General features: G+C 37.9%; 1 protein-coding gene and 1 long non-coding RNA gene across 2 annotated transcripts in view; one reads left to right on the top strand and one right to left on the bottom strand.

The window, feature by feature from the left end:
* The window catches only part of LOC141376175 (uncharacterized), a 171,937-nt gene that overhangs the window by 6,239 nt on the left and 147,880 nt on the right, over positions 1 to 17,818 (bottom strand). The gene's annotated exons all lie outside the window — the stretch shown is intronic.
* Positions 1,539 to 9,171, top strand: inhbb (inhibin subunit beta B). The gene is given in 2 exon segments (NM_131068.2): positions 1,539 to 2,392; positions 6,992 to 9,171. Coding segments are annotated over 2 exon segments (1,182 nt in total). The 5' UTR covers positions 1,539 to 1,992; the 3' UTR covers positions 7,774 to 9,171.

The raw sequence follows: 17,818 nt of genomic DNA on the forward strand, positions 1-17,818 counted from the left end.
ATTAAAAATGTAAAACAGGAAATATATAGAGACCATTGTTTTTCTTTACATCCCTCAAAATGGTCTATATATACACACACACACAAAGACACACACACTGTATATACAGTTGAAGTCAGAATTATTAGCCCCCTTTTGATTTTTATTTTCTTTTTTAAATATTTCCCAAATGATGTTTAACAGAGCAATGACATTTTTACAGTATGTCTGATAATATTTTTTTCTTCTGAAGAAAGTCTTATTTGTTTTATTTCGGCTAGAATAAAAGTAGTTATTAATTTTTTTAAACATTTTTGGGACAAAATTATTAGCCCCTTTAAGCTAATTCTTTTTTGGATAGTCTACAGAACAAACCATCATCATACAATAATTTGACTAATTACCCTAACCTGCCTAGTGCACCTTATTACCCTAGTTAAGCTTTTAAATGTCACTTTAAGCTGTATAGAAGTGTCTTGAAAAATTTCAAGTAAAATATTATTTACTGTCATCATGACAAAGACAAAATACATCTGTTATTAGAAATAAGTTTTTAAAACTATTATGCTTAGGAATGTGCTGAAACAATCTTCCCTCCATTAAACAGAAATTGGGGAAAAAAATAAACAGGGGCGCTAATAATACAGGGGGCTAATAATTCTGACTTCAACTGTATATGAAGAAATCAAATGTAAAAACCTCTAAATGCCATCTAAAATTTTTTCTTTTATTTTAGTTAATGTTTTATGTCAGTTATTTCACTTTTAAGGTAATGAAGAAAACTTATTTGGCACTATGTACAATTACTGAGCCTACACACAGGAGTCGGAGAAAAATGCTTATTTTAGAAGGTTTTTGCATTCAAACTGTAAATATATTTATATGCAGTTATTTGTACAGTATAGAAAACTTTTCTATTTACTGTGTTAAAGCGATGAAACAATAGATGGCGCTATATTACCGACAGAAAAATGACCATTATAGTTCTCCTATCAGCAATACATAACCCTATTAAACAGAAATAAACGGGTGTATTGATAAACAAAATAAATGCACACTTGAGAAAATGTATTAAAACATGTTTCAGCCGTTTAAAACGCGTAGGCTATGCATTATTTAGAAAACATATTTCAGTAACTCCTATGTGGGTGACAATATAATCTTCATCAAACGATACGTTTTAAATTACTATAACTTAAAATAAGGACAACATATAGTAATAACCACATCATAAAATGACTTAAAAGGTCAGTCTAGTGATACACAGATTGTGCTTCAATGCATTGTTCTGTTGTGCGAAAGAAGCGGATTTCTGTCTCATTATACGCCAAACACTAAAGTCTTGTAACGTTACTTTTCCAAGTGAAAAAAAAAGTTGATGTGCGATGCTGTTACGTGTCACACGCAGAGATATCCAGCGGTCATGAGCGCTCTTTAACCTGCTCGAGCTCATAATATCTGGCGTCCAGTTGGTCGAGCGTCCCACGTGGTTTGAAGTATAAAAAGTTTCAGCGCGGTGCTGTATTGTCGTGATTATTACACGAGAGAAAAGACCAAAGGACAACATCCCTCCTGAGGCTGAAGAAACGCGCAAGAACTCGCAACACTACATTACTAAAAGAAGAGGAGCACGAAACAACTCGAATTCGGTGGACAGACAAACGGTGAATCGTTCTCTTCAAGCAAGATTTTGTTTTTGACCACACTGAATTTTAAAGGAATAGCAATCGGTTTGTTTTGACTCTTCACACATCAGTTAGTCCTGTACCTCGATGATGAGGAGACATTTTCGCGCTTTTTAACTCGAGGACTGACATTTTCGCGACAAGATTTCGCTATTATCAATGCGTTTACCGGACGATACTATGAACTCTTTCTATGAACGTCTCACAAAAATGACCGCGAGCCTAATAATGAACGGACATCTGTCAAAGGAGGTTGCTGGAAGTACAACTCAGTCCTGTTTATAGTTTATTTTAACTGTAGGAGTTCATGAACTGATTTGTTTGTTGTATGGACACGATATTTATGAAAATGAGCGTTTCCATCCTCTCTGTAACCTGTTTGATGGCTTGCCTGCTCTCGGTTCAGTGTAGTAGTCTGGGAGCGGAGACCGGCTCCCAGGAGTCTCAGTGTGTGTCTTGTGGACTCGGGCATCAGGAAGATTCGGGGAGAATGGACACAGACTTTCTGGAAGCGGTTAAAAGGCACATATTGAACCGACTGCAGATGAGAGAGAGACCAAATATCACTCATCCCATTCCCAAAGCCGCCATGGTAACGGCGCTGCGCAAACTTCACGCGGGTAAAGTTAGGGAGGACGGCAGGGTTGAGATCCCCAACTTAGATGGACACGCTGCCCACAACGAGGTGCAAGAAGAAACGTCGGAAATCATCAGTTTTGCCGAATCAGGTGTGTATGAAAAGCTTATTACATGACAGAGTGTATACCTTTTTAGTTACATAATAATTAACGTACATTTTAGCACATCTCGTATTTTGGGACAATCTGTAATGTTTAATTCACTTGCAAATTATATAATATAACGTTTATCTATAACATATCTAATTATTTAAATATCTTGAATTCATGCGGATATTTTAAGGGGTGGAGGCTAATAACCACTAAAGTTTTCGGGATTTATCACATTTGCAAATAATACAATTTAAAAGTACAGGTCAAATGATCTGTCCTTAAAGTATTAGTAATGGTGTCAGTAAATGGCGACCTGGTTGTGGGTCTTTAGTAAGCCATGACATCTCATGGGTCTGTTCCAAAAACCCGTCTATGCCTTCATACACAGCATCCTAACAGAGATGGGACCTATATACACGTGATAGACTTTGTATGAGGTACCATCTAAAAGTAATTATAACTCACTGATTTATCTGTATTTACAATATATTGTTTTGTGTTTGAGTAAAATGCCATTTTGGTTTTATTCTGAAAACGACTGAAGAATTTCTTCCAAATCTATTATAAGCATTTAAAGACTTTTTTGTTGCTCAAAATAGCAAAAAGGACGCCACAATTGCATTATTCAGACATGTATATTCACTTCAAAGCAAAACCACACAAATGGGCTAATTTTTATTAGATATTAGATATTATTAAATCAAAACAATTTTTTGACCAATTATCATTTTCAGAAAATAAGGCTCTAAAAAGACAACATTTTTATTTGAAATTTGGAAAAGTTCATAGATCTTATACAGATCTCAGATCTAATAAATCTTGTGAATCCAGAGAAACAGAGTATTCAGTTGGTCTCTGTATATCTATCCCTCATAAAGAGCAATTAACTATGATATTTTATGATATATTAATTATGATGCATTTCAATTCTACCTCAAAGGCAGCTGACTTAGCTTGGCTTGGAATAGTCCAAAAAAGTACACTTTTTCCACGGAAAAGTTGTTGCTATGCTACATGACGTTACAGTATAGAATCTTACTGTAAACAAATTAAAATGACATTACAGTGGAGTGCTTTACAGCACAAGTGTTGTGATTTTTTACAGTGAGTTTTGGAGGGTTAATGAGACATGCATCCTTCATCTTCTAAAACTTCTATGATGTAACCGGAGCAATTAGAATACATGACCCTCTCAAAACATATAATTAGATAGATATGCTGACAGAAAATAATGAGTAGTCTTTCAAATTATGACCTGCGATAGGTGGGTGTTGAGGCAATTAAAATACTAGACCAGGAACGGGAACGCCAAGAGAACATCAAAAACATGGCAATCAAAGTATTACAGATAATTTGTTAATAAGAGGGCAAGAACAGTTTCACGCCTTTTTGCCTTATTAACAGACAATATAGCCATAAAAACTTTTGTTAAAAGTAATAAAAATAGACACCTTTTATTTAGGAAGCATACATTTATTACAATACATTCTTACTGAAGTAGTAAGTATTTTAAAAATACTTATGCAGTAACCCTGAATGCCTGAACAAGTCATGGAAATTCATTAGTCAACAAGGGTGGAAACCCTGTAACTAGCACAACTACCCATTAGTTCCAGGGCAAGGTGATGAAGCATTGGATTTCTTTCTATGAGCCACTTTATCAGCTGTAGATTTGTGGTTCGGTCTAATTTGTATGCTACATTCTGCTGCTAAGTGTCAAAAAGTTAACCTTTATTATATATGTAATTTATGTCATTATTAGATCAAATACAAAATTTGCATGTGCAAACTAACATCAATAGAAGAATAACAGTAGAATTTATATAGACTATAATCATTTATCATAACCATTCCAATATCTCAGTTTGACACCACTCATTTAAGCTTGTAAAACTGGCTTCTTTATCTTCCTGTCGCACACACCGTGCAGCACAATTAGCTTGGACATTATCCGAACTTCTTGCTCCAATAAGAAGGATCTGAACACACTCATGACAGCGCAACAAAAGAAGGCAATTATTGAGAGAGTACTGTGCGTTCTTGCTAAACCCAATATGTCAACATTGTGAACAAAAACAACAAAAGAAAACAAAAGAAATCACTCAGAATAATGCATGAGACATTTGAGTCGTTGTGGGTGACAGAGGCAGGGGTGGGGGGGGATGGCCTTCTTATATCCTACTCTGAAAATGCATTTCAAATATCAAAGCTCTCAGGCCTCTTTGCAGTGTCCCCTATTATTCACGACACCTTTGAACCACCGAGCAGCAATGCATCTTGAAACTGGCTCTCGGAACCCCCATCTGCCTCAAGGCCAGCTGGCGCTAACCCCTTAAGTGAAGGCTGCCAGCCAGGGCATAGCATTAGGACAACCATAGATCCATTCTGCTCAGAGGTACAAAAAGAGGAATGTGTGAGGTATGCAATGGTAAAATCACTGCAGCAGCAGGCAATTGGGTTGCCTCACGTGTTGCATGCTCTACCCTGCTGTTATGTGGTATGACTGCAAGCCAGAAGGTGGCTCCGATCTCGCTCCACGCTTTAGAAGAGCAATAAGAAGAGGGCTGCCAAGGTACAGGAGAGGATGGCTGCCAGTTTCAGGGCTCTATTGACACTGTCCTATGGGCCATTTCAGAAGTATTTGGTGTCCCGTAGCCACAGGAGCGGAGCGGTAGATGCTCGCTTCTCATTTGTCACCGTAACCATTCGGACTCGCTGAACTCTTCAGGTCCAGTTCAACGTGGGGTATTAAGACTTCATTATTAGACGTTATTCAGCATGGCACAGTGTCCATAAGGTCAAAGAGCCAAACTGATCTCTTTAGAAAATCTTTGTTTTTTGACATTTGATCCCAGCAAGGAAATTAGAGCTGTAGCGCTATCTGATTGGCGGACGGTCAAAATCTAATCAGGCAGCATGCCATGGTCTTGATCTTATTGATCTTCGACAAGCAGTTCGCATTAAGCATTTAAAGCATGAGTGCAATCTTCAGTGAAACAGAAACAAAACGAACTCAAACGTTTGCTTGCCCTTGCTCTTGTTTGACAGTTAAAATATACCTAGGACATGGTGTGGATTTGTGTTGTTGTTTTGTTTTGGATATAGAGCGATTTTAAACTTGTTGGTTGTGAAGTAATTCTGATGGAGCAGAGAGATGTAGATAAGGGTTGAAACTGATGGGGTTTTGTTATGCTGCCACAACAGCATCTTGTCTCTCTATTTGCACAGGAGAGTGAAGACTGGACAAAGCCTTAACCTGTTGACAATTCGCATTAAGCAGGAGCTGTTGAGACAGGTTTTGAACCACTTGAGCACATGGCCGTACAAGTGTATTTGTATCCTGGGGGCATAAAAAAAGTAAGGTAATAAGGTGAAGCGAAGGAGTAGTCAGTTCAGCGAACATGTTCCCTATCATCATAGGACATACTTGTTCACACCCGACACTTCTTCAGGGCTTGATTCTTTGTCACAGACTGTTTCTGCACTGTGGGACATAAAGGGTTGGGTTCCTACAAAACTAGTCTTGACAGCCTTGTTGACAAAAACATGACTGTTTGTTATCAGCATGTGTTTTTAGATGCTGGTCTCATCCAGGTGTCTCAACTAGCTTAACTAGATTTCTTTTGGTCAAACAGCTTAACCCGAAAAGCTACGCAGGTGGATCAGCTTCACCAGCTAGCATGCATGTGAATAAAAGGCGATATATTTTTAGGCTACTAATTTCTGTTCATTAAAATATGTCTTCTTTACAAAGCACATTTGCAACAATTATTTGTTTATTATTACATCTTAAAGGCTGAATACATGCTTTCAAGACTATAATTGCTTTTAACAATTCAGAAAAGCAAGGAAAGCCACTGCTACTGTATGTGAGGCCAGGCTGTCAAATGAAGAAGCCACCCATTGTGGCAACTTGTTGACATTAGACCAAACTAATCTGTTGGCAAACATGGTCGTTTTACTATTTCAAAATGAGCCAATGTTAAACAGCTCTGGCATTCAATTCAGGATTACAGAGAACATGATTTATGTGAAGCTTTCTGCACAGAGTGAATTTCTCTAATTATCTAAGCGGGTCAAAAGAATCTTTACAATTAAAAAGCAAAAAGGAAAAACTTGGACGGCACAAATCAAGACACAGTTAGTGGCCAAAGCAATGTAAATACCTCATCATGCATCTTGTTTGAAGGGCACACGCTCAATGGTAGGCTGTGCCACAGCAGTCGTCTAATACCTTTCACAGTGCATTGTGTTGTCAGTCTCAGAGGCTCCAGTAGCTCTGGGTTTTCACAGTGCTCCCTATGAACTCAATGAACCCCCTGGGGCAAGGCCCATGTCTGACAGACCACCCCCCACTCTTGCACCCGACCCAACATCTTCAGCCCAAACCATGAGGCCAATTGGACTTGGGCCCAGAACTGTGACATCAACAAGTCTATCTAGACAAGTTGGGTGGTTTATGTCAGTGAATGTGGCTAAGGAGAGGTAGTCGTCAGCGGAATTGTTTGTGCTGTTTTAAATCTGAGAAAAGACAAGGCTATTTTGGAAGAAAGAAATATTATTTGTGAACTAACAAACATCTTTGGTTTCTTACAGATGATGTAACTCCATCCAAGTCCAGCCTCTACTTTCTGATCTCCAACGAGGGGAATCAGAACCTCTACGTGTTGCAGGCAAATCTGTGGCTGTATTTTAAGCTGATGCCAGGTACTCTGGAGAAGGGCCTGCGGCGAAAGGTGACAGTGAGGGTGCACTCCTATGAGCCTGGTGGGCAGAACGTGCACTGGCCCATGATGGAGAAACGTGTTGAATTGAAACGCAGCGGCTGGCACACCTTCCCTGTGTCTGAGGCCATACGGGAAATGTTGGCTAAAGGAGGTCGCCGACAAGACCTCGACATCCACTGCGAGGGTTGCGAGGCCGCCAATGTTCTGCCCATCTTGGTGGACCCAAGTGACCCCTCTCACCGACCCTTCCTGGTAGTCCGGGCACAGCAGGCAGATGGAAAACACCGCATCCGAAAGCGAGGCCTGGAGTGTGACGGCAACAACGGAGGTTTGTGCTGCCGACAGCAGTTTTACATCGACTTCCGGCTCATTGGGTGGAACGACTGGATCATTGCGCCAGCAGGGTACTATGGGAACTACTGTGAGGGCAGCTGCCCTGCTTATATGGCAGGTGTTCCAGGCTCTGCCTCGTCATTTCACACAGCAGTGGTCAACCAGTACCGCATGAGAGGCATGAGTCCCGGATCTGTTAACTCCTGCTGCATACCCACTAAACTCAGCACCATGTCAATGCTCTACTTCGATGACGAGTACAACATCGTCAAACGTGACGTGCCTAACATGATCGTGGAGGAGTGCGGCTGTGCCTGAACAAAATCCATGTTAGGACAGCAGTGACAGTCATATTTATGGTCTTTCTGAACCACATGCATATAGATTGCGTTAATATTTGTGCACTCACAAAGTACAATCACACACGTCTGTATGTGTGTGTGTGTGTGTGTGCATCAAGCAGTAGATCATCAGACAGGTGGGTCTTCTAATGAATAAAAAGGCTAGGGATGATAAGGGAAAGGAAACACCAAATGGTTGAACTCTAGTTTGCCATTTCTAGACTTAAAAAAAATGGCTCAAACTTTCCAACAGCGAACTGGTGTCATGCTTTGACATGAGTACTTAGAGACTGTTGTACAAGCACTGACATATCTCAATGTCCCTCCTACTTCAGAACACCAGCACTTCCAACAGCTCATATAAGGCAATATGACAAATCATTCCAGCTGATGTGGAGATTTCTAAATCAGTGCGCATCATCCCAGTCCTTCTCAGAGGCTTTCCCACAGCAATGACTCCAGCTGTCTGCGCTATTGTCAAATAAATAGTGAGGCTTCAACCCAGACTGCAAGCACCTTTGGCCAAGATCATCTTGAAACTAAAACCACTTCCATCGTTCCACTTAACTTAACTGTGGCTGACTGCATAACAAGATCTTGAGGTCTAACCGGTACAGCGCAAAGTTCACCTGCACACTTCAGTGGCTGACAAACGCTTGCAGCGATGTGCGTTCCACAGAGCCTCTTCTACTCTGTCCAGCTGGTTTACAGGGAGTACAGCACTTGCGAAAACTCTCGAAATGCACAATTTAAAGCACTTGCATATTGCAAAGCCTTCAAAAGGGTACAACGAGGTGGACCTACCCTTGCCCATAGTCCTTTTAATATAAAGTGCCGCACGAACTATGCAATGTATAGTAATCCTGAACAATGTCAAACAAACTGAAATCTTCTTTCTGCTTGTCTTTAACTCTGTATCAATACTTGAAATGTGATCTTTCGCTTGCTTTCCAAAGCGGATGATTGTTACGATGTTTGCACTGAAAAGTTGCGGGATTAGTTAAAAGACAAAAAATAAATCTGCCATTGAAAATGTTATTTTTGTAGTAAAACTGAATATTTGTAAACAACAAAAAAAAAATTAATTGTACCAAAGAGGCCAATATTTTAGCTATTGTAATAAGGTGGCAAGGCCATTCCAATATTTGTAAAATAATTGTTGATCCTTCTCAAGAGGCCTAATAATCAGGGTACAACATAATGGATTCCATTTATAGCTCTGTCTAATTTTTGTATGCCATGTACAGCAAACCGATGAAACACAATCTTTTCCTTGTCTTTAATTTTCCAGTCTTCTATTTAATAAGAGTTATTTCTTAGCTGTTGTCATTTAGTTCAACGGATGTCATCTCTGTACAGATTATGTAAAATAAAATATTCTTTCTTAAATATTTTGTAACTTTAAAATAAATTCTTACTTTGCATCCTTGTGAACAAGTTGCTTTCATAAAATGTGTCTTTTCAAAGCTAGTCTGTATTGGGTATATGCATTAGTATGTACTTTTAATTTTGCAGTAACCTGGGTCAAGCACTTTCTGTTGAACTGTATTCAGTTACAAAATCGGCAAGTATATGTTCTGTTTTCTTTAAAAGCAACGATCTTCGCTGCCTAATTGATTTACGATATAAAGCGGGTCTCAGAATGTACAAGAAACGCTGCATTAAGTTAAACTTTCCCGCGACCTGTCTTTAAAATATGAATATTTCTTTCACCCCATTATTTTCAATGGAGTTTCAATGGTGATCCTGACAGGCATGTGCGTGTAAATGGGTTTTCATCTCAGTTTGCACTTGAACAACTAAATGAAATCTCAAGTCTATTCAACTTATTGTATTTTAAATATATTACAACATCGATGCTGTAAAAGGAACCATTCTCTGTAAAACCCAACAGTCAATTTTATCAAATGTGTCAAGTGTAGTTAACTCAAAATTGACTGAAAGTTAACTCTACTCTTTTGAAAAGAGTTTTAAACTCAGTGTTGAAGGAAATGAGTTAATTAAAGACCTCATTAATTTTAACTTAAATGAAGTGAGTTCACAGTACTCATAAATAAGTTTAACTCAAATGGTTTGTTGCAATTGTTTTCCTCAAACAGTTTGAGTTGCCTTAACTTGGGTTTTACAGTACTCTGTTGGTTTGAACTCTCATCATTTACTGAGCTTTACTGTGCTCAAACTGCTTTGTTCACTCAAATGGATTAAGTTCACAGTACTCATTTGAATTAGTCTTTGAACTTAAGTGGTTTGTTGCAATCGGTTTTCTCAAATGGTTTGAGTTGCCTTAACTTATTGGGTTTTACAGTGTATAAAATTGAAAATAAAAGACGCATTAACCGTTCACCGGAAGTGTATCGGTATAAGAAGAAACACTAGCTGTGCATATACACTATTGACCATGTTGAGCGATGTAAACAAAAACAATGGTCCCAACGTATTTCCTGCTTTACATATTAAACTTCTATTGTTTTAGATAATCCAAAAAAAACACATATTCAAAGATAATATTGTGATTGTTTTAACATTGTTATGATTGAATTGCCTCATGTTACAATTATGAAATAGTTTGATAAGCAGGAAATGTTCATAGACCAATGACATGCCCACATTAAAATGGTCTATGAGAACACAATACAGAGGAAGCTGACTTGAAACTAGTGCGATTCTGCAAAGTCTGCAAGAGTGCAAAAGAGAAACACAAGGGCTCGGCTTGAGACCTCAAACTGAGATATCGATCAACAAATTGAGATTGAATCAGAATATAGATTTATATATATACACACACACACCAGTTAACACTTCACATCTAAACATAATGACAGCGCTCCATGGTTTCAATATTTGTCATTCTTGGTACATTCTTGGCTCAGAGGCAAGAGGGTTCACACTGCACAACATGTAGGCACAGAGACTGATTACCTCAGAGCGGGTCCCCTGGAAGCACAATCAACACAAACTGCCTTTTCTGAGCCCTCGAGGCACAGAAGCAAAACACACTGCACTAAAACGCCCCAGGCAAACAGCAAGAGCCAGACCAGCACACCTACCAACGGTCCAAATCCTAATACAACACAGCAAAACAAGCGCTTTCCAAAACATACCGCATAACCCAAGTAGATAATTACCCCAAATGTACCTGTCTTCCATCTGTCAAAAGAGGCAGGTAACATGGCGTGAAAAATGGCGTGTTTGTAGAAGTGACAGGGCTAGATTGATAGTCAGAATTGACACCCAACATGGAACGAAGCTAAAGACGTTTCTTAGTAATAGAGTTGTGTTGTGTGTGTGTGTGTATTTGTTTGTGTTGGTGGGTGTTCGGGAGGTTGTAGAGAAAGTGGAGCTGGTATATAGAGAGAAAGAAGTACAGGCAGAGCTGTCTCGTCATGTAGCGGAGTGTTAACGGTGCCGCCGTGGAATGTTAATGACACCATAGCTACGCTGCAGGCAACTCGTGAAGCCACACACACACACACACACATGAGAAAGAAAACACCTCAAACCATCTCACATGACAAAACACATACAATACAATCTGTAAACACCATCTGAGGTTAACAGGTGTCAAAAGATTTATGGGGACTAAATCGAATGTACAACAACCTATAGACGCATACTTTGTTATTAAAGTGGACTGTATTATTGGTAATAACGCTTTTAATTTCATAAGCACAGATATAACACTACATAGTTAATTTGCAAAACATTATGCTGTTTGTTTAAAACGCAACCTTTTATACATATAAAAAACCAGGGCTGCCCAAACTTTATTATATGAAGGGCCAAAAATCATTGAAAGCTGTGGGCTGAAGATAAATATACCAAACTACTTTACATTAAAGCTGCCATGGGTCATTTCTTAATTTATTTCAAAGATAAATAGAAAACATCATTTTTAATCATATTAACTAATGCAGTAAGCTACTGTAAACTTTATAGTCCCCTTTTGGGGGGTTTTGTTCAGCAGCATACCAGATTTACAACACATATATCACACCACACACATAAGACAAACATTAAACAACATTACTTATACAAAAAAAATGGCAACTATCTTAAGAAAGACGCACCCCGCACTGACAAAGGTCCAGAATTTGTCCTATACATGAGCTCATTTGTCCTATTTTGACTGCAATGCCATCATAAATTGTGAAAATAACACGATTCCAACATCTGTGCAAGAAAACATACAATCGGACGAAAGTTAGGTCGTCTTTACTGATCTACTGTATTGTTGTTAAAAAATTTTATTCTAAATCTTGGATCTTATTCCTGAAGAAAAAAAGGATCAACAAAAAGGTGTGAAGCACCAAAGCGGCCCATATTAAAGATAATTTTAATACTATTAATAGTACAGGCTATTGTTATCCATTATTTTTTTATTTAACTTTTTTTAGCAAAGAGAAAAATCTAGAAAAAAATGTCAAGCTCTACATTATTATTATTTATTTGTTTGATTATTTCTTTATTCAAATGTTGTGTCTAATAAAAGAAAATAAGCTGGTTTTTAATTAAAAAAATTAATTAATACTATTTTGTTTCTTAATGATAATGTAATAAATTAGTATTTTAAAGTATTTTTTTTCAAAATCTTTAAGGAAATGTTTTGGTACATCAAAAAGGTTGGCTCTGATGACCAGCCAACAAGCTATTTAAACAAGAATAAGTGCTTAAAATGTCATTAAAATGCAGTATTTAAACTTTAGAAATAAATAGAAAATTAGGCGTATAACTGCAAAAAGGTCCACAATCCATCTCTGGGAAACATCCACACACACATTCACACACACACTCATACACTACGGACAATTTAGCCTACCCAATTCACCTGTACCGCATGTCTTTGGACTGTGGGGGAAACCGGAGCACCCGGAGGAAACCCACGCGAAGGCAGGGAGAACATGCAAACTCCACACAGAAACGCCAACTGAGCCGAGGTTCGAACCAGCGACCTTCTTGCTGTGAGGTGACAGCACTACCTACTGCGCCACTGCCTCGCCACCCTGGCACTTTTAGCCCTAATATTTTGCTGCAGGTTTTTAAAACCTTCAGCTTTAAAAGTTCTTCTGATTTAGCTTTAAAGTAGCAAACCAACAAATCATTGAAAAAGATCAAATGGATTCTATATAGGCCTTTTAAAATGGCACTATCAGAGTCCTGTCAATATTAAATTTAGCTCATTTCTGCAGACAATAAAGTCTTTGTTGTCTGCAGAAATTAGCTAAATGTAATAATGATAGTGATTGCAGTATAACTTTTTAAATGATAACTTATTGCAATAAAAACCAACAGTCACATTTATAACACAGTGGAGTTCAATGCTGAATCCACTAGTCATGCAGAATCTGCCTTTGCCTTGATTCGCTCACCAAAGTCTCTGCACTGTCCTCTATCTATCAGATAACAGTATGCACATTTTACCTAAATGACAGCATTTTGATTGAAAAAATCGGTTAACAATAAAATAAACAAATAAAACTTACATAAAATCTGAAATGACAATCTCTTAACCATCCTGATCATTCTCCCTCTATTCTCAGATGGTATTGTGGGCCAAATCAATGGTTACCATGGGCCAACTTTGATCCGCAGGCTTTACTTTGGGCTATAAACACACATACATTACATTGGATAATACAAATAAAATTTAATAAAACATCAAATGCTTAAATAAGAATATTTTTAAAGTTAAACCTTTTTCATTAAGCAATGTTGCATTAAATGGACCTATATTATATCTATTTATATACCTAATATAACATTTTATATTGCTACATAAATTAAATTTAATGTAGATCTTTTGAATGTCAAACAAAAATAATGATGATTTGCACAAAAATATTAACACAGTAACCATTAATATCAAAAAGTCCTTAAGAGTCATGGCTGTTCAAAATGAAGATTTATATAAATTATAAGATAGTAAGATATAGGCAAGGCAAGGCAAGTTTATTTATATGGCACATTTCATATGGTAATTCAAAGTGCTTTACATGAACAGGAATAAAAGAGACAAGTATAAGAAAAGAAAATAAATAATAAAATGCTAAAAAAAACAGATAAAACAGATAAAAATGTGTAAAAATACATAATAAATTAATGGGGAAAAAAGAGATATAAGAAGTATTCTGAACAGAAATACATTTTCTCAATGATTACGTTTACATGGACGCCAATAATCTGATTTTAATATGATTAAGACAATAGGACCGATAAAGATCATAATCAAACTAAACAGAAATCAGATTTAGACATGTGGAGTATGCCAATTTCAGTCGCATTATTGAAGTGCAGTGCAGAAATGTAAACATCTTATCAAACTATTAACGTTGTGTAGGACTTTTTGCCACATTTTGCCGCTGTTTGACACTATTCTCTGCACCTTTCGAGTCAGTGGAAGACAACAGAACAACACCGCGATAGAGAACAACACACCATGAAATGTAGAGTTTTTTTTCTCCTATTCGGCGTTCAGTGTCAAATTCCATTAAAACAACACTCCTCCAGCAGTACAGGGAGCGTGCACGAAATGTTTCTGAATGAAAGTGAAAGTGCCGAACTGCAGTTATTAAAAATGAAACACCGAAAATTACATGAAAATCGAATTATGTGCTACAACATGTAAAACGACATCATGACAGGAACATTCTAAAAGCAACACATGTAAACACCTTAATCATACTATTGTCTTATTCAGATTAAGGCAAATACTTTGACCACTGATATCCATGTAAAGTCATTGTTTATTACTGCATTTACTTGTTTTTTATCAAATTAATCAACTCAAAAGTCTTATGCTTACCATCAAATATATATAAAAAAATCTAATTTAACTATGTAAGAAACAAAAGCAATTTATAAGCACAAAAAAACAAATCGTATTATCACAAAAAAGTCGGCTTTATGAGTTCTAATTACCAAAAGAACAGCATTTAAACTTTCAAGTGCACGTGACACAAATATGCAGGCTTGAGAGAATTTAAACAAGACTAAAACAGATTACTCTCCCTCATTTTTTCAAGTCACATTTAAACTCTGGTCGAAGTTTTGACCCAAGAGTTGACCTGCACAAGGCCTTTGAACTCTCAGAGCGGGATTACAGGCCCAAGAGAAAAGCCTTGAGAACATAAAAGCATACTTTAGTGGACCAATAAGCAGAAAGTTCACTAATCCAACAATTATCCAATGTCCGAACACAAACAAACAAACAAAAAACTTGGATTTAAAGCTCAAATCTAAACCCAAAACAGTAATTTAAAAAGTCATGTTCCAAGGAAACACCTTTTACTCCACAGGGAAACAACCCAAGGTTTGTCACTCTCCACCTCCCTCCTCCTCATCTCCACATTGACCCCTTGACTCCTTGAGCACTAGAGTACATTCAAGCCCACAAAGCTTCCATTTGTGCCATGGTTCTACCTAGTACCGGCTGGGGGATCAGGGATCAACGAGGGTCACCTCTATAGGGAGCCTAGGAGAGAGTCGCCCCTGTGAAAGAGCTAATAGTACAGTGCATGGCAAGAAAAGGGCAACTAAACAACATTGAAAGCCCACAATCCACAATGCTTTACCTTCTGGCTGGCATCCAGAAGTGTTTTACTATACATTATGTTATTGCTGGTTTTGGCTTGAGCTAAATGGGATTGCTTTGTGGCAGTATTCTTAAGGATGGATTATTTTAAAAGTGTTAGTTCACCTAAAAAAATGAAATGATGTTACACAGCCTTGTGTCATTCCAGACCTCTGAGACTTTCGTTCATCTTTAAAAAAAAAATAGCGATGTTTTAGGTGAAATCTGAGAGCTCCCTAATCCTCCATTGACAGCAATGTTCCTGACTTGTTAAAGGTCCAGAAAGGTAGCAAATATAAATTCAGCAAAACAGACCACATGCCTTCATCGGTTCAATCAGAATAATTATTAAACTACGACAATACTTGTGTCCACGTAAAATAAATAGAAATATTTTTGTTAAAGAGCCACTATTATGGGTTAAAAATGACCTTCCATACAGGATGTAACGCAGCTGTAATTAAATGAAAACATCCAGGATTAAATCTGAAAGTGCACAGTGTTTAAAACTATTGATTTATAAACTATTTAATAATAAAATAGATGAATAAATGAATCGTGTTGGGTTCAGATCTTTTGCCTGAACGTGTGGACGTTGATACGGTACAGTACATCACTGAATATGAAGTGCCGGATTCGGTAAAAAGTGAACGCGCCTTTCCCTCCGGAGCACAGGGGATCATGAGATTGATCATGACTTGAAGATGTAGATCACAGACAAATGGAAAATCAGCTGTGGAGAATTAAGGGTTAAAGTTCATTTTCACAACAATAACACAGTATAGCCAACCTTGTGCTTTGTTTGTTCCTGTTATTTTTCTGACGATTCAAACAATAGCCTATGCTGAAGTGCAGGACTCGTCTTCTGTTTGCTATTAAAGGAAGGTGCAGCAGAGACTATTATGTATTGATACTTTTTCAGTAACTGTTACAGTTCATAAGGACCAGTTTCTTCTTCCTCCGGATCATAACATGTAAGTGTCGGTAATATTGTTGCCTAGTTTTCTGTAGTTTGTAAAATATGTCTTTAATTGTGTGTTTTAACTTGTAATCGCTCCACGCAGCTTATAATCACTTATCTATTATAGAACAGTGCTTGTACTGTACCTCTCAGGTTAAATCTGCATGGGCCTGTTCACAAATTGCGTCCAAAACCACGTTGAAAACGCAGCGCATACTTTTTCCTTTACTGATTTAAATGCGTTTCTGAACTCGCGATCCTCTGCCGTTTGTCTCTGCTATCACCACCATCAGCTGCTCCTTCACGTGTGGCACATTCAATATTCAAAATTGTTCAATTTTGCCACTGTGTGGATTAATACTAAAAGTGTGTTGATGTTATCACTTGGGGTTAGGGTTGAGGGTAAAGTAATATGCTGGTGTCTAACTGCATTACTTAATTGCATTCCTGCATTGGGCTCTCAAATACTCTGTGTGCTACTTTATCACCGCGGTGGGTGTTTCTCTTTAGGTGCATCCCGAATTGCATACTTATGCACTATTCTACGCCATTTTGTAGTATAAATAGTGTAAGTAGTGCATTCACACTGAAAACTCAAGTGCAAGTGCACTTTAAATACCCGGACGATGCACTTATTCAACCGGTAAAAAGTGTGTTATGTTGGACACTTTACACACTCAACTGCCGCTGCTTTGGTCAGGGGTGAAGGGGTGGAGCTATCGGACGCACATGTTGGATAACTTTATTTATTTTGGATTGTAAAAAGCAAAATTCTCCTACAAGAGTGATTATACCTCCTCCCGATGGTGAAGGTCATTTATTTCACTGATTTGGCAACCATCAAACATCATCAGTGAAATGGTTTGAATTTCTGCTCAGTAAAAAAACATTAGTGCTCCATTTGGGGTGACACTACAAACATATACTATGCTGTTGAGTGTGTAAGTGCATAAGTAAGTGCATAGTGTAAAGTGTAGACGCAGCTTCTGTCTTGCACTGAACCCAGTTGACCAATCACAACATGATTTCATTTTTAAATTATCAAGACTGCATACAGTAGGAAAGGAGCTGACAGTACAGCGTATGGCAAGCAAAGGGCAACACTAAAAGTTCAGTTGACCAACCAAAATTCATTTATTATCTATGATGTTAGTTTTGGCTTTGGTCTGAGCTAAATGAGGCTTCTTTGTGGCAATATTCTGAAGGATGTGATTATTTTAACCTTTGGAGAACTCAAGAAAGGCTTGTACTCGGGAGTAATTCCCCCGTGCGTACGCCACAGTTAAAAGCGAAGCCAAGAGCAAACAGCTGGCCTTTTGTTCGGCCAGGCAGAGTTTCTGCTCGCATTCATGTGACGTGGTGCATGCAAGAGCTGAAACCGCTGACGGTGATGGTGACAATGACGCGTACGAGTGAAACTGCAGCACGGCTTTGCCTTCAAGTTCACAGACAAAGGCCTGCTACTCTCTGATCTTACAACACAAGGAAAATATG

This window comes from Danio rerio, chromosome 9 (genome assembly GCF_052040795.2).
Source record: "Danio rerio strain M-AB ecotype USA chromosome 9, GRCz13ab, whole genome shotgun sequence".
Lineage (NCBI taxonomy): Eukaryota > Metazoa > Chordata > Actinopteri > Cypriniformes > Danionidae > Danio > Danio rerio.